Source organism: Vulpes lagopus, chromosome 7 (genome assembly GCF_018345385.1).
Source record: "Vulpes lagopus strain Blue_001 chromosome 7, ASM1834538v1, whole genome shotgun sequence".
In the NCBI taxonomy this organism is placed as follows: Eukaryota; Metazoa; Chordata; class Mammalia; order Carnivora; family Canidae; genus Vulpes; species Vulpes lagopus.
Window position 1 is genome coordinate 80,066,427 of NC_054830.1, and position 26,686 is coordinate 80,093,112.

Genomic DNA, 26,686 nt, shown 5'->3' on the forward strand with positions numbered 1-26,686 from the left:
TGTAATCTGATAAAACTATAAGTCATAAGTTTAAAAATGATTTAAAAAATGACACTGAAATTTTTTTTTGACACTAAAATATTTGAAGCAAGATTTTAATTAAGGAAAATACCATTCAAGTCAGTGAGTAATGCCTAAAACTGTTTTCAGAGAAAATTTTATAAACCTTCCTTATTTATTTCAAAAATTGAAAACTGCTTGAGTAATTACTCAAACTGAAAAAAATAGAGTAAACCAAAAGGAATTGAGAATAATAAATTACCAGGAAATACAATTAAAATTAATAATATGGAAATCTTTTTTTAAAAAAGTAGTAGCACAAAACCCAATCATGGTGCTTTGAAAAATTGATAGGAATAATCACCTTGTGAGCTTGGTTAAGGAGAAAAGAAAATAGGAATGATGAAAAAGACCTATATCCACACACATAGGAAACATTCAGAGAATTTTCTTCAATTGTAAAATGCAAGCACCTGTTTTGTAAGGGATGTGGGAGCATCAATAATTCATTTTGAGCACTTAAAATAGTACAAGTGGTAAGCACTCAATTATTTTGTTATTAGCTATTATAATGCAATTCTACATCTAACGCTGGGGGGGGGGGGACAGAAAGAAAATGTGAAGTTCCCAAAATTGACCCAACAATAATAGAAAAATTTGAATTACATAAGTGCAAGAGCTACTTAGAGATGTACTATTAAAGAGGCACAGTGATCATCAGATGGCTTCACAGATGATTTTTCCAGTCTGTAAGGAGCACTCATGTAATAATACACAAACGATTCCAGGCTTTTCTTAAGACCAATTTTCTAAATATTTTTTGAAGCCCGTATGATTTTAATATCAAAAGTAAATATAAGAATCCCCAAAGAACGATAGAAAAAAACCTCTCAAATACAAAGCAAGATTAGTTTCTAAATGTTTAGAAATAGTGTAGCAGTGTATCTAAAAGAATAACCTATGAACAAATAATATTTATTCCAGTTGAGAAGATAGCTTAATATGAAAATATTCATATTACATCAACAAATAATAGAAAATAATGATTTTATCAAAATGTTGAAAAGTCAGTTAAAATTTAATAAAAACTATAATACTTTAAATATAATAAGTAAAATTTACAGCAAGTATTCTAATTGGCCAGAGATCAATCAGTAACTAGAGATGTTATTTAATGTTATATTAGAAGTTCTACCAAATGGAGTAAGATAATGTAGTTATGGGTATAAAACATTGAACAGAATAATTGTATTTTTCTCCTCCTCATTATATAATTGTAGAAGAAAACACAAATTCTAGTTTAAAAGAATTTGATACAGTGCCCAAATACAGATTAAATGTATTGACATTGGTAACTCACATCATTTGATGAATGAATACAATATGGTATATCTGTACAATGAAATATACATTCAAGAGTGTAGTGAAGTACTAATTCCTACTAAAGTAGGGGGGCTGGGTGTCTCAGCAGTTTGCCTTCCACCCAGGGTGTGATCCTGGAATCCCAGGATCCAGAGTGGCATCGGGCTCCCTGCATGGAGCCTGCTTCTCCCTCTGTCTGTGGGAGGGACTCTTGCTTCTCACCCTCTCTCATGAATAAATAAAATACAGTCTTTAAAAAAATAAGAATTCCTGCTAAATAAGACAGTCACAAAGGCCACATTTATGTGAACTGTCTAGAATAGGTAAATCCATAGAAATGGAAATGAATTGTTTCCAGTATTGTTATGGAGGATAAGCCAGGACAGAAGACAAGAAAAAGAGTGTAAGAATAAGAAAAGAACAAATAACACCAGTATTTACAGATGAAGCGATCATATGCATGAAAAAGCCCAAAGCATCTTAAACTATTAGAATTAGGAATTGAACAGATGGATCAGCTACAAAAACATCAGTTGTATTTTTCTATGCCAGAATCAAAGATAATAAATTTCTTTTTTAAAAGATAGATTACCACTAAACAACCGAGAGTTTTAGAGTGTATGAGCTGTGGTGGTGATAAAGGGGAGGAGGAGAGATGCAAGTGGCAGTTATAAACTTAGAGAGCTTCCAATTAATCGCAATACGTAAACCATTTTTAGATTCTGATTGAAAATTTGATAATGCAGTTGGAATTTTGAACAGAATATTTTTAAGGATCTCTTTCTTAAGGGAGGTTGATAATGCTATTGTGGTTAAGTGTGTCTATAAGAAATACATATTAAAATATTTAGTAAAGGATGGGTTCCTGGGATTTGCTTCAATAAAATACAGGAAAGGGAGAAGTTGATGGAAGTGGATTGGCTATGGTTTAATGGTTTTGGAGGCTAAGTGATACATATGGGGGCTCATTATACTACTATTTGTGTTTGATACTATATTCAAATAAAGTATCATTGAAAAATCAAAATAATAAGTTATGAAGCAATCTTTTAAGATGATGGTCAAGATTTCTTCTATGTAGATTATAAGACTTTGTTGAGGCAGTTTAAAGGAAACCTATATAAATACTGAAGGTTTGGCTTATAAACCTTTTTGTTTAAACTGCCCATTGTCAAAACTGACCTATGGAATATATAGAAATAACATTATCTCAAGTAAATTTCCATAAGTTTTTGGTGTAACTTGAAAAGCTGATTCTATAATTTCTATGGCATTTTTTTTAAAGGACTTAGAATTATCTTAAGAGTGAGGGAAAGCAGGCTCCTGCTGGCTCTTTCTATAGAGTTTTATTGGAATACAGCTATGCTTGTTTATCACCTATGGATGCTTTGTACAGAGATCAAAGTACCCAAAGCCTAAAATACTTTCTGGCTCTTTAAGAAATAGTTGGCCTGAGCAGCCAGGGTAGCTCAGCGGTTTAGCGCTGCCTTCAGCCCAGGGCCTGATCCTGGAGACCCAGGATGGAGTCCCACATCAGGCTCCCTGCATGGAGCCTGCTTCTCCCTCTGACTGTGTCTCTGCCTCTCTCTCTGTCTTTCATAAATAAATAAAATTTTTAGAAAAAGAAAGAAATAGTTGGCCAACTGGTGCTCTGGTCTAGTCCCTGAGACCAAGTGGTTCTCAAAGTATATATTCGATCACCTGGCCAGCAGCATAGCATCACCTACATAGTTGTTAGAAACGCAGATTCTCCGACTATATACTAGACTTAATGAATCAGAAACTCTGGGTGTGGGACCCAGCAACCTGTTATAATGCTGGTGATTCTAATGCTAGAATAATTAAATAGGCTAATGAAATAGAATTATACAGCCCAGAAATAAACCCACACACTTATGAATACTTTAATAATAATATGGCTTCAGAGGAGTTGAAAGAAGACAAAATTTTTAATTAATGATCTGGGACAGTTGGATATCCAAATGAAAACATGAAACTGGATCCTTTATCTCATACCATTCACAAAAATCTGTTCCAGGTATGTTAATGGCAAAATTATAAGCTTTAAAGAAAGTAAGTAGCAATAGCTTCATGACTTTATTTATTTTTAAAGATTTTATTTATTCACGAAAGCCACAGAAAGAGAGAGGCAGAGACATAGGCAGAGGGAGAAGCAAGCTCCTCACAGGGAGCCCAATGTGGGACTCAATCCCGGGACTCCGGGATCACACCCTGAGCCAAAGGCAGATACTCAACCGCTGAGCCTCCCAGGTGTTCCTCTTCATGACTTTCAAGTAGGGAAGGCTTTCTTAAGTAAAACATTGGAAGAGCACTAACTATACCTACACATAGAATTGCCGATAAACTTCAATAAAGAACTTGTGTTCATTGTCAGAAATAGATGTAAACATATAATTGTCACTTAATTTTTGGCAGAGGTGCTTAAAGGAATTCAAGGAGGGAAAGGACGGTCTTTTAAGTAATAGTACAATGATAACTGGATATCCATGCAGATAAACTGGAACCTTGGCTCCTATTTGATATCATACACAAAATAAAGTTGGGTTCTAGATCTAAATGTAAAAAGTAAATAGGTAAAAGAGATTGTCTTCATAAGGTTGGCAAAGATTTCTTAGCCATTTAATAAAACACCAGCATATAGTAAATTTCATTAAGATAAAAAATTTCCGCTCATTCAGAGACAGTGTTTTAAAAGCGAAAAAGCAAGCCACTGCCTGCAAGAAAATATTAGCAGTATTATTTCAGGGTAAAGACTGGGAACATAAAAAGAAATTCAGTAAACATTTCCATCAAAATCAGATATAAGTGCCTGTGCACATCAGTTTTGAAGGTTCTTTATCACTAAAGCAAGAAGACAAGAAAAGTAAATAATTGTGTTATATCTTAGAGTTGTATATGCACATAAGAAAAGAGTTTTTAAAAATCTAGAATTAAGTTGGATAAGATTGTTAGATTTAAGACAGATAAAAATCTAACTTTCCTCCTAGTGCTATAATGTATTATAAAATTATATAAAGAATATATCTTTATTGGAAAAAAAAACTGAGGGAAAAAAAAACTGAATTGAGGGTAAATAAAAGAGTACTTATCATGATGAGCACAGAGTAATGTATAGAACTGTTGATCCACTATATTATAAACCAGAAACTACTATAACACTGTATGTTAACTGTACTGTGATTAAAATTAAACGTTAAAAAAAAAGAATATATCTTTATGAAAGAAAGTCATTTCTAGAAAAACAGTACTATAATACTGGAACATGTGGCATAATTTAATGAAAAGCCTTAATATAAAATTATGTGTCCTTTGTAAAAATAACAACCTTTAATACAATTAGATTTTTTTTTATTAAAGATTTTATTTATTTATTGAGAGAGAGCACAAGCATGGGGAGAGGGAGAAGCAGACTCTCCGCTGAGCAGGGAGCCAGACATGGGGCTCAATCCCAGGACCCTAGGATCACTACCTGAGCCAAAAGACGCTCAACCAGCTGAGCTACTCAGGCACCCCTACAGTTAGATTAATAAAAATCAAAACACCAATGGATTTTGAAAGTGGATAAAATTTGAGTTTATTGGGCCACCTGGGTGGCTCAGTGTTTGAGCATCTGCCTTTGGCTCAGGTCGTGATCCTGGGGTCCTGGGATTGAGTTCCACAACAGGCTCTCCACAAGGAGCCTGCTTCCCCCTCTACCTACATCGCTGCCCCCCCCCCCCCCCCCCCCCCCCCCCCGTCTCTCATGAATTTTAAGGAAAAAAATCTTTTAAAAATAATTACATAAGAATAAATATGTGAAAAAGGCCAAGAAATAAAATTAAAGTATAGCAATTAGAAGAATATGTCTTCCTAGATACTGATTTCTAGTAAGATACTATAGCTAAAGCAGCATGAATTTGACACAAAAAGTATTAGAAAGTTTAGGAACATACATGTATAATCTCATCAATAAAGGGAGTCACAAATATATATTCGAGAAATAGAAATTCATGAAAGATGAAATTTACCATTAAAAGGTTAATCAGAAGATAAAACATAGACTGGAAAAATAGTTTTGTTAGACATGACAAGCAATAGATTTGTATCCTTGATTAAAAATAAGCTATAAATGAGTACGACAGAAAACCTAATAAACGAGGGCAGCGAGCAAAGGATAGTTTACAGAAAAGAAACTCTAAATCTAAGTGATTAATAAACCTATTACAAGATAGTTGCTCTAATTAGAGAAATGCAAATTTAAAGCAAGCTTGTTAACACCCCTCCACACCCCCACCCCCAGTCTTCAGGTAGGTAAGCACACCTGTGATACAGGTACATCTACTTTGAGTGGAGGTGCTAGAAAACAGGCCCTCTTACTCTTAGGATTGTGGCTTACTCAGCCTTTTGGGAAAATATAAAATTCACCCTATAACCCAGAAATCCCTCTGAAATAAATGAAACTACTCATATGTTAAGGATATGTTCAGTGATACTTGTTTTTTTACAGTTCTATTTGCATTGGCAAAAGAGTGAAAGCAACTTGCATATCCCATTAGTGTATTAGTGATAGAACTGTGTTAATTGGAGTGTACCTGAAATATCTGGCTGATATTTCAGATACCTGAAATTTTGAGAGCTGATACTCTCAAAAGAATGAATTGACTTTAACTCTCTTGAAAAGATGTCTACAATACTAATTGAAAAAAGCAAGTTGCAGGGTAATAGCTCATTTTTGTTAAGGAAAAAAAAAGCCAAAAATATGACAACAGTTTGTGAGTAACCATATATACGTATATATATGCTTATGGAGAAAGATGTTGACGGATTATATGTTACTAACACTGTTTGCCTCAAGTAGGATAGGGGTAAGACTGGCCAAGAGAAAAAGAATTTGAAGGGGGAGTGAGTAAAGGGATAGAAGTTTATTAAGTGAGGATACAGAGAAAGCTGTCAGAAGTAAAAGGAAGGGTCCCGTCCCTTGGGACACCTAGGTGGCTCAGAGGTTGAGCGCCTGCCTTCGGCCCAGGGTGTGATCCTGGAGTCCCGGGATCAAGTCCCACATCAGGCTCCCTTCATGGAGCCTGCTTCTCCCTCTGCCTGTGCTTCTGCCTCTCTCTCTTTGTCTTTCATGAATAAATAAATAAAATCTTAAAAAAAAAAGAAGTGAGAGGGGTCCCGACAGGGATGCTAGAAAAGGAAATTATTTAACTTTTTTATTCTACTTTACATTGTTTTTACTAGTTGGATTTAAATTTAAAAGTTTTTCCTTTTGGATGTGACTAGGTATTAACAAGATACAGCTTTCATGTTTGTAAGTTTCCTCTTGAGAAAAGTTTTCTCTATAAAGGAGACTAGAAGAATTTATAACAGCAGTTCATTATTGTCCTGGACTTTTCAAGTCTTTTTGAGGATCATGTTGCATCCTCAGGTCTGTGGGTTTCATATATTATTCTTGAATCAGTCAGCTGTCCTGTACAATGACCAAGAATATTCTGGTTGAAACTGTTGGAGAAGTACATTGTGAAAATCTTTGCATCTGAGGGAGGAATCAGTAAAGACCCAGTTTTCGAATTTCAATAGTTGATTTTTTATTTTATTTTATTTTATTTTTTTTATCCAAACAGCCAAAGTTCTAAGGTTCTGTTTCTCTTTCCTAATAGCTGCATCAGGGCACTGTCCCTGTTTCTTACACGGTAACAACAGTGGCACCACATGGGATCCCACTCTGCACAGGCCAGCACATCCCTGCTTGCAGTACACAGCAGGTCCCAGGATGCTCTGTGGTTTTCAGTGGGCAGCACCTCCCCGTCTGCAGTGTGCCTCCTCCAGTAAGTCCGCAGCCCCTCTCTCTACAACAGCTGTGAGTGGGTCGCATAAGCAAACAATTGAAGTGACTGCCCTTTGTGAAAAGCTTTTATCTCTCAAGTAAAATAGGCAATTGTATTACAACAGAAATCTCAAAGCATAATTATAATAACAGTTTAATAAAATTAGCTTAAAATTTGGTATATTTTCAAATGACATTACACATATTTGAATATCCTGAAGACAAAGCTTATGTATCAACACTTTATAATTCAACCTTGATAAAGGTTGGTTTTAGAGTACTAACATAGGACATTGAACTAGTTAATAAGTTAGCTTCAGAGGCTTTAGTGACCAACAGTAATAGTCTCAGCACCTACTGGATTTTAACAGGCACTTGGAGTGCTTGGTCTTCTGTCTCACTATAGGAAGCCCATGGTGAAAGTGATAACCCCATTTCCTAGATGATGAAATTGAAAATAAATTGCTTAATGTCACAAAGACAGTATGAAAGAGCAGAGATTCACACCTCTGTGAATTTCACAAATGAGGTTGCTGAAATCCAGAGAACTTAAATGACTTGTCTAAGGTCTTCAAAGTAACCTACTTTGCTAAAACTAAATATAATCCTAATATCCTCATTTAAATTTGAGATTAAAAGGAACACACAAATAGCAACACTAGTTTAATTGGTTAATTTATCCCAAGCTTGGTTTCTCAGTGATGGATTATGGAATCAGTGTGTTAAATTAGCAGACTAAAATATTGAGGAACATAAGATATTTAGCTGTGAGTTGAGCTCTTAATAAATTTTAGAAATTATTTTTTATAATATTGAAAAGGGAGTTTCTTAGAAAGGAAAGCAATAATATCCACTACATCTTGAGTTAAGTAGAACAACCTTCCTCTTCTCTGCAACACTTTTCACCCCATTTCATAGGTGTCAAAAAACTGAGGAAGTTAGATGCTTTTGACTGATATGTCAGAACTATATAAAATACAGAACAATTACTAGTTACCAATATTTTACTGATAAATGCAAAAATACACTTCTATTTAATTGTTAATAGAGGTTATTAAAACATTTTGGTATGATTTGTGAGGGATATGGCAATGACATTTCCATATCAGTGTATAGATTTTAAAAAATTATTATTACTAGTTATATATTCTGATACATTAAACAACAAATAACAATTTCTTTTACAGATGCTTCAAGCATGTTCAGTTCAGCACTTACCAGTACCATATGCTGCGTTCCCACCCCTTATTTCTAGTGACCCATTTCTTTTACATCCTCCTCACCTTTCTCCCCATCATCCTCCTCATTTGCCACCACCAGGCCAGTTTGTCCCTTTCCAAACACAGCAATCACGATCGGTAGGTATCTACTCTTATGTCTTTAATTTTCAGAGAATGTGTAGACCTAAGAGGCAGATTAATAGATATAATTTGTTACCATTTAAAAACTATAATTTAGCCATTCTTCTCGTTCTTAAAAGAATTAGGGAATTCACAGACATACAAATTAATATAGACATCTTTACCTAAAATTATCTTGGTTTCTTAATTCTTTCTTTCTTTCTTTCTTTCTTTCTTTCTTTAATTTTTCTAGTTATTTTATATGTCTCATATATAATTTAAATTTGTTCCCTCATATCTGTAATCCTTCAGGAAGTAAATCTGAAGGAAAATTCAGTTCTGTTTTATCCTTTTATAAAGTATTTCTGAAATGGAAAATGAAAGTATTATAAAATTGTTTATAATTGCTACAATAATCACATTTGTTTAGTCAAGTAAATTTCTAAGCCTCAAATGTTTTTTTGTTGTTTTTTTAAGTCCTGTTTTTCTACTATATTCTAATGAAAAAAATGAGACATCTATTAACATAATTGATTCTCTCTTGGGACCGGAATGTAACTGAGATATATTATTTGGGGGGTGGAGTTGGAAGAGATATAAGCACTGTAGAAGTAGAAAAGGGAGCACAGGAAGGAGGCCCAGATGTTTTTTGGACAGGCCAAGTTAAACATCTGAACCACCAGGTATTGAGGGAGAATAGGAAAGAGAACTGGTTATGAACCATATGAAATGGTTAGGGGAGAAGATTTCAGTCCTGTGAAAGGAACCTGACCATGTATTCTAGCAGAATCTAACCATCCTTTACCAAGGATTTATGTACCATACTGGGTCTCAGGTAGAGGTGAACTTAACCTGGCTGCTCTCCTGAAAACTATAGAAGCCAATTGGGACAGAAGTTCAGCTAATCCAAAAAGTTAAAACTACTCCTATAAGAAAATCCTTTATTAGAATCAGGGCAAGATTGATGCCAGGATTTTCCTTAGCTTCCAATACCTGAGAATTCAAGGTTAAAACAAAATTTAGCCATTACTTATATTTGAGTTTGGAATCCTTTAAAAGGTCTAGTCACATAGCCAAATCAGAACTTAGGTTCACTTATGTTGTCATAGTGTCAGCAGTTGGAATTTCTTTCAAGCATATATAAGCTCCCAAACTGTGTTTGAATAATGAATAATGTGTTGTCTAACTGCAGAAGGAAGTCAGACTAATCTTTAAGAATACATGTTCCTAAGAGAATCAGATACACAAAAATACGTATATAAATGTTCATGGCAGCGTTATTCCTAAGAGCCAAAAAAATGGAAAGAGTTCAAATGATGCAGTGAATTATTTTTTCAATTATAAAAAGAAATGAAGTACTGATAACACAAAGTACAAGATGGATGAGCCTTGAAAATAATAGTGACAGAAGTCAGATGCAAATGACACATATATATGAAATGTCCAGAATAGGCAAATTTGTAGAAACGGAAGATAGATTGATGATTGTGCAGGATTTGGGAGGGACTGGAAAAAGTGGGTAGTGAACTGCTAATGGCAGGTTTGGGGGGTGAAGGGTTGAACATGCTCTGGAATTAGACAGGGGTGATGGTTGCACAACTCCTGTGAATCTACTAAAATCTATTGAATTGTACCCCTTAGCAAGGTGATTTTTATAGTATGTGAATTATTTCAGTAAAGCTGTTGTGAAGACAACACATGCTGTGTGCTTTGCTTTTGTACGTTCAGTGTTCTTAGCATGCTTTTGAAGTAGGCTATGAATCTGTCCGTTCTATAGATAATATTGAAGTTAGCCCATTTAGCCCTGGTTCTGATATATATATACATACACACACACACACACACACTCAGTTTCATATGTTGGAGATTAAGTGTCTGACAATTTTGTGATTAGGTCAGTGTATCATGACTAAAAAAGAATTTTAACTTTCACATAATTGACTTACCACTTTCTCCTTTTTTAAGAGAAGTTTCAAATAGTAAAAAGAAATGTATCTTTGAATGGATAGTAGAAATGTTTAAATGACATGTTTCAGAGATTTTCTTCTTGAAATCCAATTAAAGATAGGAAGATTTTACTGTAATCTGTATGTCCACGTGTATAAACTTGATTGGTCCAAACAGCAAGAAATACATGACCTTAAAGTTGTTTTGGGGAGAGTTAATTTTTATTATTATAAAACATCTGTCTAAACACTGGAAGTATATTAATATATTAGTTTGCATTTTTCCTCCTTCAGCCTCTGCAAAGGATAGAAAATGAAGTAGAACTCTTAGGAGAACATCTTCCAGTAGGAGGTTTTACGTACCCTCCATCGGCTCATCCCCCAACATTACCTCCGTCAGCTCCTTTGCAGTTCCTAACCCATGATCCTTTGCATCAGGAGGTGTCCTTTGGAGTAGTAAGTTTTCATTCATTGTTTTTTTAATCTATTACTTGCTCTGATGACTTACTTGTTGTGAGTTCTGTTTGTATACAACTCTACATGTTTTGAATTTTAAATGTATTCTTGAAAGGGTTTGGTTGGAAAATTGTATTTAAATATATACCTAAGGTTTTTTTTCTTTTTATTTATTTTTGTAAAGAAAAATATTTATTTGAGAGATAGCTGTGAGGACAAGCAGGGGGGGAGGATCAAAGGAAGAAGCATACTCTCTGCTGAGCAGGTAGCCCGATGTGGGACTCAATCCCAGGACCCTGGGATCATGACCTGAGCTGAAGGCAGACACTGGCTTACCATCCAGGCACTCTGTATTTTCTTTTTAAAAATATTTATTTTTAAAGAGAAAAAGAAAGCAGGGGGGAGGTGCAGAGGAGAGGAACAAGCAGACTCCATGCTAAGTATGAAGCCCAAGGCGGGACACGATCCCAATACCTGAAATCATGACCTGAGCTAAGATGAAGAGTCAGACTCCCAACCGAATGAGCCACCTAGGCACCCCAACCATTAAAAAAACGCCTTAAGTGTATGTTTTAAACTAGTTGTATCTATGTTAACACTTTAATAAATACCAAATGTTATTTAAATAGCAAGGAATTTTGTAAGGTTTTTTTGTTTGTTTGTTTTTTTGTTTTGTTTTGTTTTAAGAAGAAAGACTATTCAACAGAATAAAGGTAGAATGATCTTAAATTGTTTTTAACATTTTCCCCTACAGCCTTATCCTCCATTTATGCCTCGGAGGCTCACAGGACGTAGTAGATATCGATCCCAGCAGCCAATACCACCTCCCCCTTATCATCCCAGCTTACTACCATATGTGTTGTAAGTTCTGTTTTTCTCATTTTAGTGAATTCTGAATTTTTATACCCTTGACAACTCTCTCTTTTATGAATACCTTCTCTGTGATACATGATTTAGGGTATATGAGAGATTTGTTTAGAAATTAAGGGGTATGGGGTGGGGAACAAATGTAAGGGTGAAATAGAGAACAGCCAAGAACAAGAGAGAAGTGGGAGAGGAAGGAATTTGTGAGCCAGAAAGTAAGTTTAACAAATCAAAAGGTAGAAAAGTTCATAATTTTTGCCTCTTTTTTTTTTAAAGGGTTTTTTTTTTTAATTTTTTATTTATTTATGATAGTCACACAGAGAGAGAGAGAGAGAGAGGCAGAGGGAGAAGCAGGCTCCATGCACCGGGAGCCCGATGTGGGATTCGATCCCGGGTCTCCAGGATCGCACCCTGGGCCAAAGACAGGCGCTAAACCGCTGCGCCACCCAGGGATCCCCAATTTTTGCCTCTTTTACAACTGTGATCACTTGCCATCTTTGAAGATCCAGCTTTTTTTCTTTTTCTTTTTCTTTTTTTTTTTTTTTTTTTAAGATTTTTATTTATTTGAGAGAGAGAGAGAGCGTGAGTTAGGGAAAAGGGATAGAGGGAAAGAGACAAGCAGACTTTCTGCTGAGCAGGGGACCCCCCCCCCCCCCCCATCATGATCTGAGCTGAAGGCAGACACTTAGCCTGCTGAGTCACCCAGGTACCCTGAATATACAGCTTTTGATATTGCTGCTTTTCTCAAGGAAAGAGGGAACAGAGAAGTTATGTCAATACCTTAGAAATACTGTTAGAATTAAGTTTGTAACAAGCGCCCAAGGGTTATGGGTCATAGTTCTTTGTTTCTCTCTCTTGTTTTTTTTTGTTTTAAGATTATTTATTTATTCATGAGAGACACAGAGAGATTGCGAGAGAGACACAGGCAGAGGGAGAAGCAGGCTCCATACAGGGAGCCTAACGTGGGACTCAATCCCGGGTCTCCAGGATTACACCCTGAGCCGAAGGCAGACGCTCAACCACTGAGACACCCAGGCGTCCCATATTTCTCTCTTGTAATGAAGTTCAGAAGTAGTCAATTCAGTGACCACTTGTTGTTAGCCTCATAAATAATAAATGGTTCTACCAAACTCAAAATTTTATGACTTCCTCTACATGATTGAAGATGGCTCCCAAGTTCTAGCCATTTTATCCACATTCCAGCTATCAAAAATGAAAATGGATCTCTCTGCTTACTTGCCTCCTCTCAAGGATACTTAGTTGCACGTGTTACTCCTACCTACATCCCGCTGGCTAGAATTCAGTCTCATGTCTATAATTACCTTCTAAGAAGACTAGGAAATTTTTTATACAGAGAGCCATGTGCTTATACTACACTAGTTTTTGTTTTTTTTTAAATAAATTTTTATTTATTTATGATAGTCACACACAGAGAGAGAGAGAGAGAGAGGCAGAGACACAGGCAGAGAGAGAAGCAGGCTCCATGCACCGGGAGCCCGACATGGGATTCGATCCTGGGTCTCCAGGATCGTGCCCTGGGCCAAAAGCAGGCACCAAACCGCTGCGCCACCCAGGGATCCCCTACACTAGTTTGATAATTGTAGCATTATTATTATTATAAGTCTTAAAATCAGATAGTGTCAGAACTTGGTTCTTAAAATTATTTTAAAGTCTTACATGATCCATATAAAGTTTAAAATCAGCAAATCAGTTTCTACCAAAATACAGCTTGCTGGGTTTTTTGTAGGGGCTGCATGAAATTTATAGATCAGTTTTGGAGGAGAATTGATATCTTCTTGTCTGCTTAACAGTATATTTCTCTATTTGTTAATTTAAACAAAATTTCCTGCAGTATTTTTAGTTTTTAATTATGTAGGTCTTGTACATGTTTGGTTAAATTAATTCCTAATATTTCATTTTAAAAATATTTTATTTATTCATGAGAGACACACACACACACAGAGGCAGAGATACAGGCAGAGGGAGAGAAGCAGGCTCCAAGCAGGGAGCCGGATGCGGGACCCAATCCCAGGACCCCAGGATCAGGCCCTGGGCTGAAGGCGGCGTTAAACCGCTGAGACACCCAGGCTGCCCATTAATGTCAGTTTTTGTATATTGCCAGTCAAGTCCCTTTCTTTAAAAGAGTTGCCACTGATTAACACTGACCATTCTTTTTCCCTTTAGTATTAACCTTGTTCTTCCTATCCTGTTCATTTATGTAATGTACCAATGTATGAATGCTAATGTTTTCACTGCAGATCAATGCTTCCAGTGCCACCTGCAGTGGGCCCAACTTTCAGCTTTGAATTGGATGTGGAAGATGGAGAAGTAGAAAATTATGAGGTTAGTCGGTAAATTTATTTGGGGAGTGTTGTAGCATAAGAAGTATTGTTCTACTCATTCATCTAATTAAACACGCATTTGATAATTCCCCTATACATTTCACAATGCGAATGTATAAAAAAAAAAGTGGTCAGCATCCTTAGGATATTTCTACATGTACCACACAGCTATGATAATGAGATAGGCTTTGGTGATGCATTAGAATTACATAAAATTCCTTTAAGAGACTGTAAATGAGAAAACAGTGAATTATGATTGAATGTTCTGAAAAGATTTTGTGGAAGGACAGGTGTTTGAGCTGGTTCCTAAAGGATGGAAAGGCTGCTTCATGCATGAGATTGAGGTAGGGAAGTGCTGGATATTCTTATGGCACAGCATATGATTGGTGGCTAAAATGAAAGGGAGAAAATGGAAATTTGTTTGAAAAGTTCAACTGGCTGTTCTTGAGTATATGTATGCCCTGCTTAGAGACAAAATTTTGACTGTTGTGAGAGGAAGGAGCTGCTAAGTATCTTGGTGCTTATGGCATCAGACGTCTACCTTTATGAGTCCAAATTCTGCTGGTAGCATGAAGGAATAGATGGGAATGGTCAGACATCAGGGGAAGGAAGAGTTACTTAATAGATTGGGCGAATTATAAAACTATGCAATTAACCATGGAAACTCCAGATGTATAAGAGTCTTATCTTAAGAGACTTTTTTCTTTTTTATTCTTAAAATTCTTAAATATAATTTAATTTGAGAGACTCAACAGGAATTGATCACTGAATGATTTGTGGTAGTGTCGGGTGTGTGTAGGGGGCTTGCAAAAGAAAATGCTCTGCAAAAAGGATTTCAGTAGTTGATGAATGCAGAATGAAAGATGACAGGTAAAGTAGATGATGTGGACGTTATTATATTATTTGAGATTAGGAATAGGCGGTGCAGTTTAGGAGTTGGAAGGCAACTTTGTATTTTGAATGTGACAATGTGACTTTTTTTATACTGCTACTTCTCTTTCTCACCCCAGCCTCACTCAGTCTCTATTTATACAATGTGACTAGAACCTAGGGATGGAGAAGGGACAAAAACCACACACACATAATCTTAAAGCACCTTTGTTTTTGTTTGTTTGTTTTTTTAACATGTGGAAGAGATCAGGCCAAACACTATATATTCTTCTACCAAAAAACTAGTGTTTTTGGTTTTTTTTAAGATTTTATTTATTTATTCATGAGAGACACACACAGAGAGAGAGGCAGAGACACAGGCAGAGGGAGAAGCAAGCTCCATGCAGGGAGCCTGACATGGGACTCGAACCCAAGACTCTGGGATCATGGCCTGGGCTGAAGGCAGTTGCTCAACCGCTTAGCCACCCAGGCGTCCCCTCCTTTATAGTTTTCAGAATGTATTGTGTCATTTTCCTTCTACATATGTAATCACACTGCACTGTCCTTTGGATTCCAGTTCCAGATTTTTAGAGAGAGAAAGGGGCTGTAATAATTTTCCTGGTTTATTTCTACACTGATAATGTTAGTTTTGTACAAAGGAGTTGGTTATCGTTTAGGCATTCTGTACTAAAATTAAGTCCTAAATCGTGCTGCTGAAAAGGACTGCTCTTTGTTAAATAGATCATGTGTACCCATCAATGGAAAAAAGCAGTGATACCATCCCAACATAAGAAAAATACTTTTTATTTGGCATTGGAGTACCTTTCTAAACTGTACTTTGGGTTAAATATGTTTGATCTTCTGTAGTCATACTTGGTCCAGACTCTTGCTTTTCTGGTTTTGAATCTACCTGCTACATTCTTGCCTAAGTGCCTTTATTCCCCTATCCTTCTGCCTAAGAACTTCCCTCTCCTCCACATTTTGAAACATAACTGTTTTTTAAGACCTAGCTAAAAGTACTGCCTCTGTGAAAGGCATTTCTAGTCCATTCCCAGATATTTTTTTTTTTATTTTTTTTTTATTTTTTTTTAGATTTTATTTATTTGTTCATGACAGACACAGAGACAGACAGAGGCAGAGACATAGGCAGAGGGAGAAGCAGGCTCCATGCAGGGAGCCCAACATGGGACTCGATCCCGGGTCTCCAGGATCAGGCCCTGGGCTGAAGGCGGCGCTAAACCACTGAGCCACCCAGGCTGCCCTACATTCCCAGATCTAAATGAGTCCCTCCCTCCTTTTTGTTCTTAAAGTTCTTATAAAAACATCCATACTAATCATGTCTTCGCTTTAAAAAACTCACTGCTCTTTTTTTACCTTTATTTTAACGATTTTTATTTATTCATTCATGAGAGAGGCAGAGACACAGGTAGAGGGAGAAGCAGGCTCTGTGCAGGGAGCCCGGTGTGGGACTCGATCCTGGGTCTCCAGGATCATACCCTGGGCTGAAGGCAGCGCTAAACCGCTGAGGCACCTGGGCTGCCCCTTATTTTACCTTTTCTATTTAAATTATGCTGAGTACAGTTTGATATAGAACAGTGCCTTATTATAATAATATCACACCTAATAAATTAAGAAAGTGATAGAATGTTACCATTTTGCCATCTTTAATGGATCAGTGGACCTAGGCAGTGTTACATCAGTGATTGTTAACATAGCAGGTAGGCATGTTGAGCCTTATGATGCAAATAGTCAAAGCTACCAATTTATAGCAAGTACAGGGGAAAGAAAATACAAGTAGGTTCAGTGAGCAAAATTCGGAGTGTGGGAATTTGTACAAGCCATTGACCTTGTTTGTTCAACAGATAAAAGAATAAAAAAGATATTAGAGACATACCAAGCAGCAGTAATGTATAGATTTTTTTGGATCCTGATTTGAACAAACTGTATTTAGTGTTTTTGAAAATAATTGAAACAGAGGCGATTGGCATTTTAAAGGAATTGTTAATTTTTTAAGTGTGATGATACTGTGGTTGTGTTCTTTTAAAACATCTTTTATTTTTTAGTAGGGTGGTTCTCAACTTAGGGACAGTTTTACTTCCTAGATGGTAGGTATTTAACAACATCTGGAGACATTGTTGGTTGTTAAAACTAGGGGTATGGCGTTATTGGCATCCAGCAGCTTAGAGGCAAGTGATGCTGTGTACAAGGACGGCTCCCCTCAATAAAATTTTGTCTGGCCCAAAATGTCAGAAGTGCTGAGGTGGGCAGATTGTTTTAAAGATATACACAGAACTATTTTACCAGTGAAATAAATGTTTTAGTTTTGTTTCAAAATAATCTGGAGTTTAGAGTGGACAGTACTTCATGAAATTATTGTTGAGGCTGGGTAATAGGTATGTGAAAATTCATATACTTTTTTCTAGTATTGTACATACTTAAAATTTTCTATAATAAAGATAGGGTTGATTTTTCTTTTGTTTCTTGGGTTTTTTTATTTTTGAAATAGAAAACTTAGAGATAAAAGTTATGTCTCCTTTTTCCTTCTCTAGGCCCTATTAAACCTGGCAGAGCGACTGGGAGAGGCTAAACCCCGAGGACTGACTAAAGCAGATATTGAACAGCTTCCTTCTTATCGGTTCAATCCTAACAACCACCAGTCAGAACAGACTTTGTAAGTACAATTTTCCAACATCACTCTGAAATTTCCTTTTCTGCCTCTATAAAAGAAAGCTTGAGAGTCAGAGATAACTTGATAAAAATAAGTAGTCTCTGTTGCATACTCCAGGCCTGTTGTGCTATCCGATAAGGTAGCCACAGTCATGTAGGGCTGTTTAGATTAAATAAGAAGTTAAGTTTCTTTATTGCACTAACTAATGATGCCGTGTTAGAAGAAGTAGACTATTTCTGTCTCAGAAAGTTCTTTTCGACAGTCCTGTTCTGGATTTTCAGGTTGCCTACAAATTTTGTGTTTTCTACTTCAAACTTTGTAAGATTGAAGGGTCTCCTACATGTAAAGGTTGATGTTTTTACCTAAACATTGTGCTTATTGTAGTATCTTTAATAATCACTTTACAGAGATAAAATCCACATGTAAAGTGTATAATTTGTGTTTTTTTCCTATATTCAGTTTTGCAGCCATCTTCAGATTTGAATGTACACTGTTTCTTCACCCCATAAAGAAACCTCTCACCTATTAGCAGCCACTTTGCATTTTCCTCAACCCTGTCTAGCATAGCTCCTAAGAAATTTACTTTTTAAAAATCTCTGTTGATTTGCCTGTCCTGGACATTTCACATAAATGAGATCATACAATATGTGCTCTTTTATGTATGGCTTCTTTCACTTCAAGGTCCATCATGTTGCTTGTATCAGTACTTCTTCTGTCCCTTTTGTGGCCAAATAATACTTCATTGTATGGATACACCAAATACTGTTTATCCCTTCCTCAATTGATAGACATTTGGGTTATTACTGTGTTTTGACTAGTAATAATACTACTGTGAACGTTTGTGTACAGAATTTTTCTGTGGATGTATATTTTCATTTCTCTGAAGTATCTGATGGATCATATGACTTTGTTTAATCTCTTTTTTTTTTTTAAGATTTTATTTATTCATGAGTGACAGAGAGAGAGAGAGGCAGAGACATAAGCAGAGGGAGAAGCAGGCTCCATGCCGAGAGCCTGACATGGGTCTCCATCCCGGGTCTCCAGGATCACGCCCTGGGCTGAAGGCGGTGCTAAACCACTGAGCCACCCAGGCTGCCCCTAACCTTTTTAAAAAGTTTCTTATTCATTTATGAATTTATTCATGGGGTTCAAACTTAGAACCCTGAGATCAAGTCACATGTTCTTCTGACTAAGCCAGCCAGGCACCCCAACTTTTTTTTTCTAACTTTGTTTAACCTTTTGAGGGCTTCCAGTTTTTTCCAAAGTGGATATACCATTTTACATTCCCACCAGCAAATATATGTAAAGTTTCTCCACATCCTCTCCAGTGCTTATTATTATCTGTCTTTTGGTTCTAGCTGTCCTTGTGGGAGTGAAGTGGTGGTATCTTACTAAGGTTTTGTTTGTTTTGTTTAAAGATTTTATTTATTTATTCATGAGAGATACACAGAGTCAGAGACATAGGCAGAGGGAGAGGCAGGCTCCTCATGGGGAGCCCAGTGTGGGGCTTGATCATACCCTGAACCAAAGGGAGACACTCAACTGCTGAGCCAACCAGGCATCCCTCTTACTAAGGTTTTATCTCCATTTCCCAGGTGGCTAATGATGTTGAGTTCTTTTACTGTACTTATTTGCCACCTATATATCTTCTTTGGAGAAATTTCTCTATCCTTTGCTATTTTTAAAAATAGCATCCTTTGCTATTTTTAAAAATTGGGTTGTCTATTATTGAATTGTAGAAGTTATTTATACATACATGTCATTCCCTTACAAGTTACAATTTTCAAAAGTGTCTCCCATTTTGTAAGTTGTCTTTCACTTTCTTAATGATGTCTTTTGAAGCACAAGTTTTTTATTTTAATGTTCAATTTAACTGCTTTCTGTTTTTTGTGCTTTTGGTGTCAACCTGTGTTAAAACACTGCTTATTTCAAGGTCATGAAGATTTACCTCTTTTAAGAGTTTAGTAGTTTTTAGCTCTTAATTTAGGCTTTTGCCCCTCCCCCCCTCCCAATTTTTCAGTTAATTTTTCTTTTTTTTTTTTTTTTTCTTTTTTTTTTTTTTTTTTTCAGTTAATTTTTCTATATCGTGTAAGGTTAGGGGTCCAACTTCATTCTTTTGTATATGGATGTCTAATTATTCCAACACCATTGGTCAAATATTATAGTGTCTTTAGTATGCTGAAGCTTGGATGTTTAATCAGAAGTTTTCTTGGTGATCTCCTAGTAAAGCAGAACATTCTAAATGTTTTAATATCCTGATTTTTTTCAGGGTATTGATTGTTTTGTCTTAAAATTTAAATGACCATTTGAAAACTGAAATGGTAAATGGTTTTCTAGGCTTCGGTAGTCATAACAAAATAGAAAACCACATGGATTTATGGTTAAACGATCTTTTTGTTTTTTTTAGGTGTGTAGTATGCATGTGTGATTTTGAGTCAAGGCAGCTACTTAGAGTTTTACCCTGTAACCATGAGTTCCATGCCAAGTGTGTCGACAAATGGCTTAAGGTAAAGTGATGGTGTCTATGAAGAGAATAACATTGAATTTTCTTTTTTATTGCCCATAGTTTTATGTAGAATAAGTCCATTGTTTGGTGGAGGGTGGGTAAGGAGACAAAACTTCCACTGATTTCTGCAAATGAAGAGAAAAGACCAGTAAAAATTAACTAGAGTTATCAAAATGGGAGTGATTGTACAAAGATGGAGTGATTGAAAATCAGTTATCTGTCCTTGATCACAGTATATTCTTTCTAGTGGTGTGTAGGGACAAGGCCTAACCTTGCAGAGCCAGTTTCCCTTAAGAGTTTTGGAGGGGACTTCACTGGAGCTCTTTTGTTAGAAATTTACATGGGAAATGAACCAGTAGTGCTTTTATTTATTTTTTTTTTAATTTTTATTTATTTATGATAGTCACACAGAGGGAGAGAGAGAGGCAGAGACACAGGCAGAGGGAGAAGCAGGCTCCATGCACCGGGAGCCCGATGTGGGATTCGATCCTGGGTCTCCAGGATCGCGCCCTGGGCCAAAGGCAGGCGCTAAACCGCTGCGCCACCCAGGGATCCCAGTAGTGCTTTTATTTAATTCTGATTTTTTCTTTTGTAAATACAAAAAACCCAAGGATACAAATTTTGTACTATAAAAGTTGTTGAATAAAAATAGGATGCAGCAAAATAATTGAAAATAGTCAACTTTATTATTTTAAGAGTATTCTGATTAGAAATAATACCCCCACTCAATTATATAAGGTCACAGTTTGGTGAAGAAGACAGATGAGTTAAAATAGAATCAGTCCTCTGTGTGAGCACAGAGTAAGGGGGCCCCATTTAGCTCAAACTGAATCCTGAAGGCAAAGAATCCTAATTGTTTAGAAGTAGAATGTATTATACATGCACAGCCCTGCCGTGTGGGAGCAGAGATCAGAAAAGAGCAAATTCCATGTGGCTGATGGTGAGGGTGGCAGGAGAAGAAAAGTTTAAAGATATGGCCAGCTTTTGTGACCAGCTTTTGTGAGGTCGTGATGAATATGAGGGATTGTGGACTTGATTCCCGAAGCGATGTGGAAGGCTATGGCTGAGATTGTGTTCAGGAAGATGACTGATCTCTGTTTGGAGAATGGAAAATGAAAGATATTTCTAAGAGACTTTGAGATGGAATGATGATGATCTGGGCTAAACAGAGAACAAATACTGGCAGTTGGATAAGAAGAAGAGGACTGATTGGAGAGCTATCATAATGTACAAATGGGAGTTTTTGACGAATAATGGGTCTTAGAAAGTAAAGGTGCAGGTGTGTCAAGGCAGCTACTTGATGCTTAGATGCTTTGTGGCTTTGGCAACTCAGAAAATGGTGGTGCCATTTGTTGAGAGGGGGTTTTAAGCCGATTATTCAATCTGTCTGATCTGGTAATAGGTAATCTTGTTTATATGTTGAAACAGACATATTAAATCAATCTTTGGCTACTAAGTCTTTGAGTTTGTGGTCAATTTTTTTTTTTTTTTTTTAAGATTTTATTTATTTGAGAGAGAGCACAAGCAGAGGCAGAGGGAGAAGCAGACTCCCCTACTGAGCAGGGAGCCTGATGCAAGGCTCTGTCCCAGGACCCTGGGATCATGAACTGAGCTGAAGGTAGATGCTTAACCAACTGAGCCACCCAGACACCCTGTGGTATACTTTTTATTTTTTTTTAAGATTTTTTTTTTATTTATTCATGAGAGACAGAGAGAGAGACATAGGCAGAGGGAGACGTAGGCTTCATGTGGGGAGCCTGATGTGGGACTCAATCCCAGGACCCCAGGATCACAACCTGAGCCAAAACAAAGACACGCTCAACTGCTGAGCCATCCAGGCGCCCTGTGGTGTATTTTTTAAAAGAGAGATTAGGGATGCCTGGGTGGCTCAGCAGTTGGGCATCTGCCTTTGGCTCAGGGCATGATCCCGGAGATCTGGGATTGCGTCCCACATCAGGTTCCTGTGGGGAACTTGCTTGTGTATCTGCCTCTTTCTCCATGTCTCTCATGAATGAATGAATGAATGAATGAATGAATGAATGAATGAATGAATCTTTTTTTTTTTTTTTTAAGATTTATTTATTTACTCATGAGAGACGCACAGAGAGAAAGGCAGAGACACAGGCAGAGGGAGAAGCAGGCTCCATGCAGGGAGCCCAATGTGGGACTTGATCCCAGATCCTGGGATCACGACCTGAACCGAAGGCAGCCACCCAACCGCTGAGCCACCCAGGCGTCCCGAATAGATCTTTCAAAAAATAAATAAGAGATTAAATGATTACTTTGTACTTTTTATAAAGGAATAAAGAATGTAAATACTATCTATTTGGGAAATAAAAATATCTCATTGCTTTTAACATGTTACATTGTATTAGTCACAATTCAGACAAGTTTTCTCTCTTGTCTTTTAGGCAAATCGTACTTGCCCAATCTGCCGAGCTGATGCTTCCGAAGTGCATCGGGATTCAGAATGACCAACCTAAGAGCACAAATTTAGTTTGGGTGTTCCTCATCACATGTATATACGGACTCTTCATTGAACTTAATCTGTGTGGCTTCCAGCCCTCCCTTTACCAAAAGGGTCAATGGACCTTTCTTTGCACTGTGTGACTTAATCAACTATAAAAGCTTACAATTAGTCTTCACAATTATGGGATTGTTATACTAACCGTGTGATTGGAACTCCAAAGACTTTTTCTTTAGCTTAATTTTGTGTGTGCACTAACATTCCCTGGTTTTTGTGTGATCATTCCGAGTGTTGCTGCAAGATTACAGTGGACGTGATCTTTTAGCATGTGCTTTTATAAAAAGTGGTAGCTCCAGATGATATAGCAATCTACCTTATATAGAGCCTTCAGAAACTGTGAGTGGAAATGAATGCAGCGTATGACTGTTGGTGATAAATGTATCTGTGTGTGAGAGAGAGTGCGCAACTACTTGTGTGAGGGCATGGTAGCTAAATGTGTGTATGAGATCCTATATACCAGCATGTACCAAGAATGTGTGTGTAGTTTTAATTATGCTGCAATGTATAATCTGGTGTGTTATTTAAACAGCACTAGTACTGTACACTGGTTTTTTTCCCTTGTGTTTGCTGTTGCACACTGATTGCTAAGGGTGCATCAATGATAAGCATTGAATACTCCATACCCTTTCTTCCCAATGAATGGAATGAGAAAAGCCTTCTTCCTTTGCTTCAGGCAGCTGTCACCTTCTCTTCGTTGGTGGTCCCAGGTGGGTCACTTAAGAAAGAAAGTGTAACAGATTTCTCACTCCATGAACCTGATTTTTTGATTCTGTTGTGAAAATTTTTTTAATCTCCAACTTGCTGTTTCCAAAAAGAAGGTGCAATATCATACATCATCAGTTAGCAATATTAGCATTTCAATCAGTGATTTGAATGTTGATACTCTCTTGTTTTTTCCTTTACATTTCCAGTAAGCTTCTTACAGGAAGTACCTGTGATTTTTTTTTTTTTTTTTTGATGTTTAGATTTGTAGTCTATTCTGAAGATATTTGAGTAATATATTTCTCAGTATACTGCTGGTCCCATGAAGTCTCACTTCTCTACTTCCACCAGAACAAAATCTGTTAACTAATTCAGCTTGGCTTCTGATATGTTCTTTGTTAAGCTCTCATAGGCAACTAAATTGTTTTAAGAAACTGTATTTTTGTTTGTATCGATTCACCTGCCAACCTCCAATTCTGAAAGTTGTCTAGTTTTTCCCTCAGTAAATGTGCTTCTCATGGAAACCCTCATTTCCAGGATGGATCAAGTGCTGTGACAGCTCGAATTCTTAGACCTGATGTGCTTTGATGTTCTATTGCTTTTTAAAAATGTTTTTGTTTGAGAAAAATTTAATATAACAGGTCCAGAATACTTGCAGTATAAATGAAGATTTGATTTTTGTATAAAAAATAATGCTGTAAAACAGGAATTGACCTTCATTTAGTTGATCTGAAATAATACATAGCTATGTGGGTTTGTTTTTTAATAGGTCCATTGAGGATCATTTAGATTGTTTAAAGTCATTTTTCCAGCAGTGTTTTGATTCGTCCCTCGTTCTTTTATTGTCTTCAGCATCGTCTGCCTCTTCCTGCAGTTGAGGTCATTGCTTTGTTTGCAGTAGCACAAACTGCATAATCCCAGTCAGGACTGTGATGACTTGCTGCCAGCCTCACTCAGCTTTCAGTTGGCTCTGTGTCAGTTTTCTACTCAGACAGTGTTAACTACTTGTTACTGCCATGCTACTTGCCTTCCCTTGAAGTCTCTATAAGCTCATCCCAGCTTAGAGTTCAGTAAAGTCAATTCTCACAGAAGCACAATTTTGCCCTTTTCCAGACACTGTTGCCTCTATCTAGTCATACAAATAGGATTTTGCACACTTTCTGTTTGCCCCTGTATTTGTCAGTGCATCAGAAATACATCTCAACAGTGCTAAAGTGCACATGTTACTTTTCAATCATTAGGACATTCCCCACCTGTTCCTGATGAATAAAAAGCGCATTGAAGACCAAAATTATTGGCATAATAATCAGCTACATTACAAATCACGTATAGTTTGATCTTTATTTTTTTTAATTCTAAAAAATCATGTTTAAAATGGCAAAAAGCCCATGTTATACATAGACTCTTTTATATAGCTGCAAAAAATTTATATCTGTACAGATCTAACATAACACTACTACACTCAGTATTCATTTTATTGAAGCATGCAAGTAAAGCACTTTTCTAATTTATATAGATACCTAATTAACAAGGCACATTGTACTAATGACTAGGAAAAGTAGCTCTATCTTCCCTCTGACGATGAATTCTTGTCATAATATCCCTTTTCCAGCAAATTTTTGAGAGGCAGTTGGCAAATTAGGAGGCAGCAGGGTCTATTTTGGTAAAATCCTGAAGTAATTGTTGCACTCTTGTGACTGATCTCTCTTTGGGAATGTCTTTCTTTGCATGGGGCCCTTAGAGATGTGTACAGACTTGCTTTTTAAATGGTTAGCGCGTATTAGGAGCATACATGCATGTGTTCTGAACCAACTCAGACTAGCCACGGTGAACAACTTCATGGCTAGCAAAAGAGAACAGTTGATTTGTGCCCAGCTGTTGTCACCTTGAGCGATGCATCAGATAGCAGGCAGATGTTGGTTTGTTGCCTTCTTCCTCTTTTCTCCTAAAACAATATTGGCTTTACCATCTTAACTCTGCTGTGGGGTTTCATTTTGTGTTGTTTTGCATGAATTTTCATCTTTGAATTTGTTTTTTAGCCGCCTCCCCTTCCCCCAATAGAACAAAACAAACAATAAGGCCTCCAGGTATCGAGATCTCATTAGGATTTTCTGTCCTGAATTTTTTTGAGCAAAATCTGGAAAATGTGAAAGCATATTTAGATTTTATACACTCTCTGAAATGTGATTTATTAAGATTCTTAAATTTGGGCCTCTTATAGTATTTTGAATGAGATCTACCAACTCAAAGAGAATATTTTTCACAGATATCTTTAGGCCTTCATTAGAAAGCTATTTCCCCCCCTGTTGGTACATTTGGTTACCTCATTTTGCTGTTTGTTTCAGATTATGAAAGCTTACAGGGGTGTTTTTTGGAATCATTTGCTGAGTCATTTCCTCAAATCATATTCCATTGTATCAGTTAACATATAGTTTTAAATGTACGTATTATAAATATCTGTAACCAAATCATTTGAAGGCTTGATAAATTTTTAACAAAGTTTGTACATTTTTTATGAAAGTTACTAGTAATGCTTTACTAAGTAGTGCAATGAATTTTTATTTTTAATCCCTGTGCCCAATTTTGGAGTTGAGAGGGTTGTTGGTAATAAATGTATGATGTACACTTAAAACATTTTGTTGTGTTTCATGTTACTATGTTAGGGAAGGGGTAGGGTTGTATGTACTCGGAAGGAGGGTTGAATGGGGGATTCCAGCAGGAAGATGGAGCTGTTGAGCTACCTGTGGCTGGATTTAAGTTTTTAGAGTATAATTCAGAATTTTTTCTTCATTTGTGTAAGTATCTTAGAAACATGAAAACAACCATTATAACAAATGGAACAGAATTCTATCATTTAGAAAGCCAAGAAGATAGCTGAATGTAGCCACACATGTGGCATAGCTTATTGAACAGTAGGGCTATATCGTAGGTAACTAGGTTTCTTTCTATATATGTTAACCATAAGATGCAGGAAATAAGATTACAGGAGATAAATGGGCAAATTTGTCCACATTAGCTACAGTTTACATCCCAACTTACTGTCAACATAATAGGAAAAGAGAAGCCTGTTTGTCATTTTATATAACAAGTTGTGTAATTCCGATGACCAAAAAGAAATAAAATATGTTATTGGAAAAGGAAAGTAGAAACAAAATACAAAAAGTTGAGGATGAAGAATAGATTGCACTTCTCTTCCCTCAGGAAGCAGTCATTGTTTGGCCTGAGGGAAGGTGATGCCCTCTGGCTCCAGTACTTAACTGATGGAAGAATTCCATA

The 26,686-nt window shown here is 36.6% G+C and overlaps 1 protein-coding gene across 8 annotated transcripts in view; it reads left to right on the top strand.

Moving 5' to 3' along the window:
- The window catches only part of RNF38 (ring finger protein 38), a 136,836-nt gene extending 110,794 nt beyond the window's left edge, over window positions 1-26,042 (top strand). For all 8 annotated transcript variants that reach the window (XM_041761945.1, XM_041761949.1, XM_041761948.1 and 5 more), the window contains 8 exons: window positions 7,023-7,190; window positions 8,377-8,547; window positions 10,770-10,931; window positions 11,686-11,792; window positions 14,054-14,138; window positions 17,557-17,678; window positions 20,083-20,182; window positions 22,593-26,042. In XM_041761945.1, coding sequence (XP_041617879.1) covers window positions 7,023-7,190; window positions 8,377-8,547; window positions 10,770-10,931; window positions 11,686-11,792; window positions 14,054-14,138; window positions 17,557-17,678; window positions 20,083-20,182; window positions 22,593-22,655 — 978 coding nt within the window. In that variant the 3' untranslated portion in view covers window positions 22,656-26,042. The remainder of the gene's footprint in view (window positions 1-7,022; window positions 7,191-8,376; window positions 8,548-10,769; window positions 10,932-11,685; window positions 11,793-14,053; window positions 14,139-17,556; window positions 17,679-20,082; window positions 20,183-22,592) is intronic.
- The last annotated feature ends 644 nt before the right edge of the window (window positions 26,043-26,686 follow it).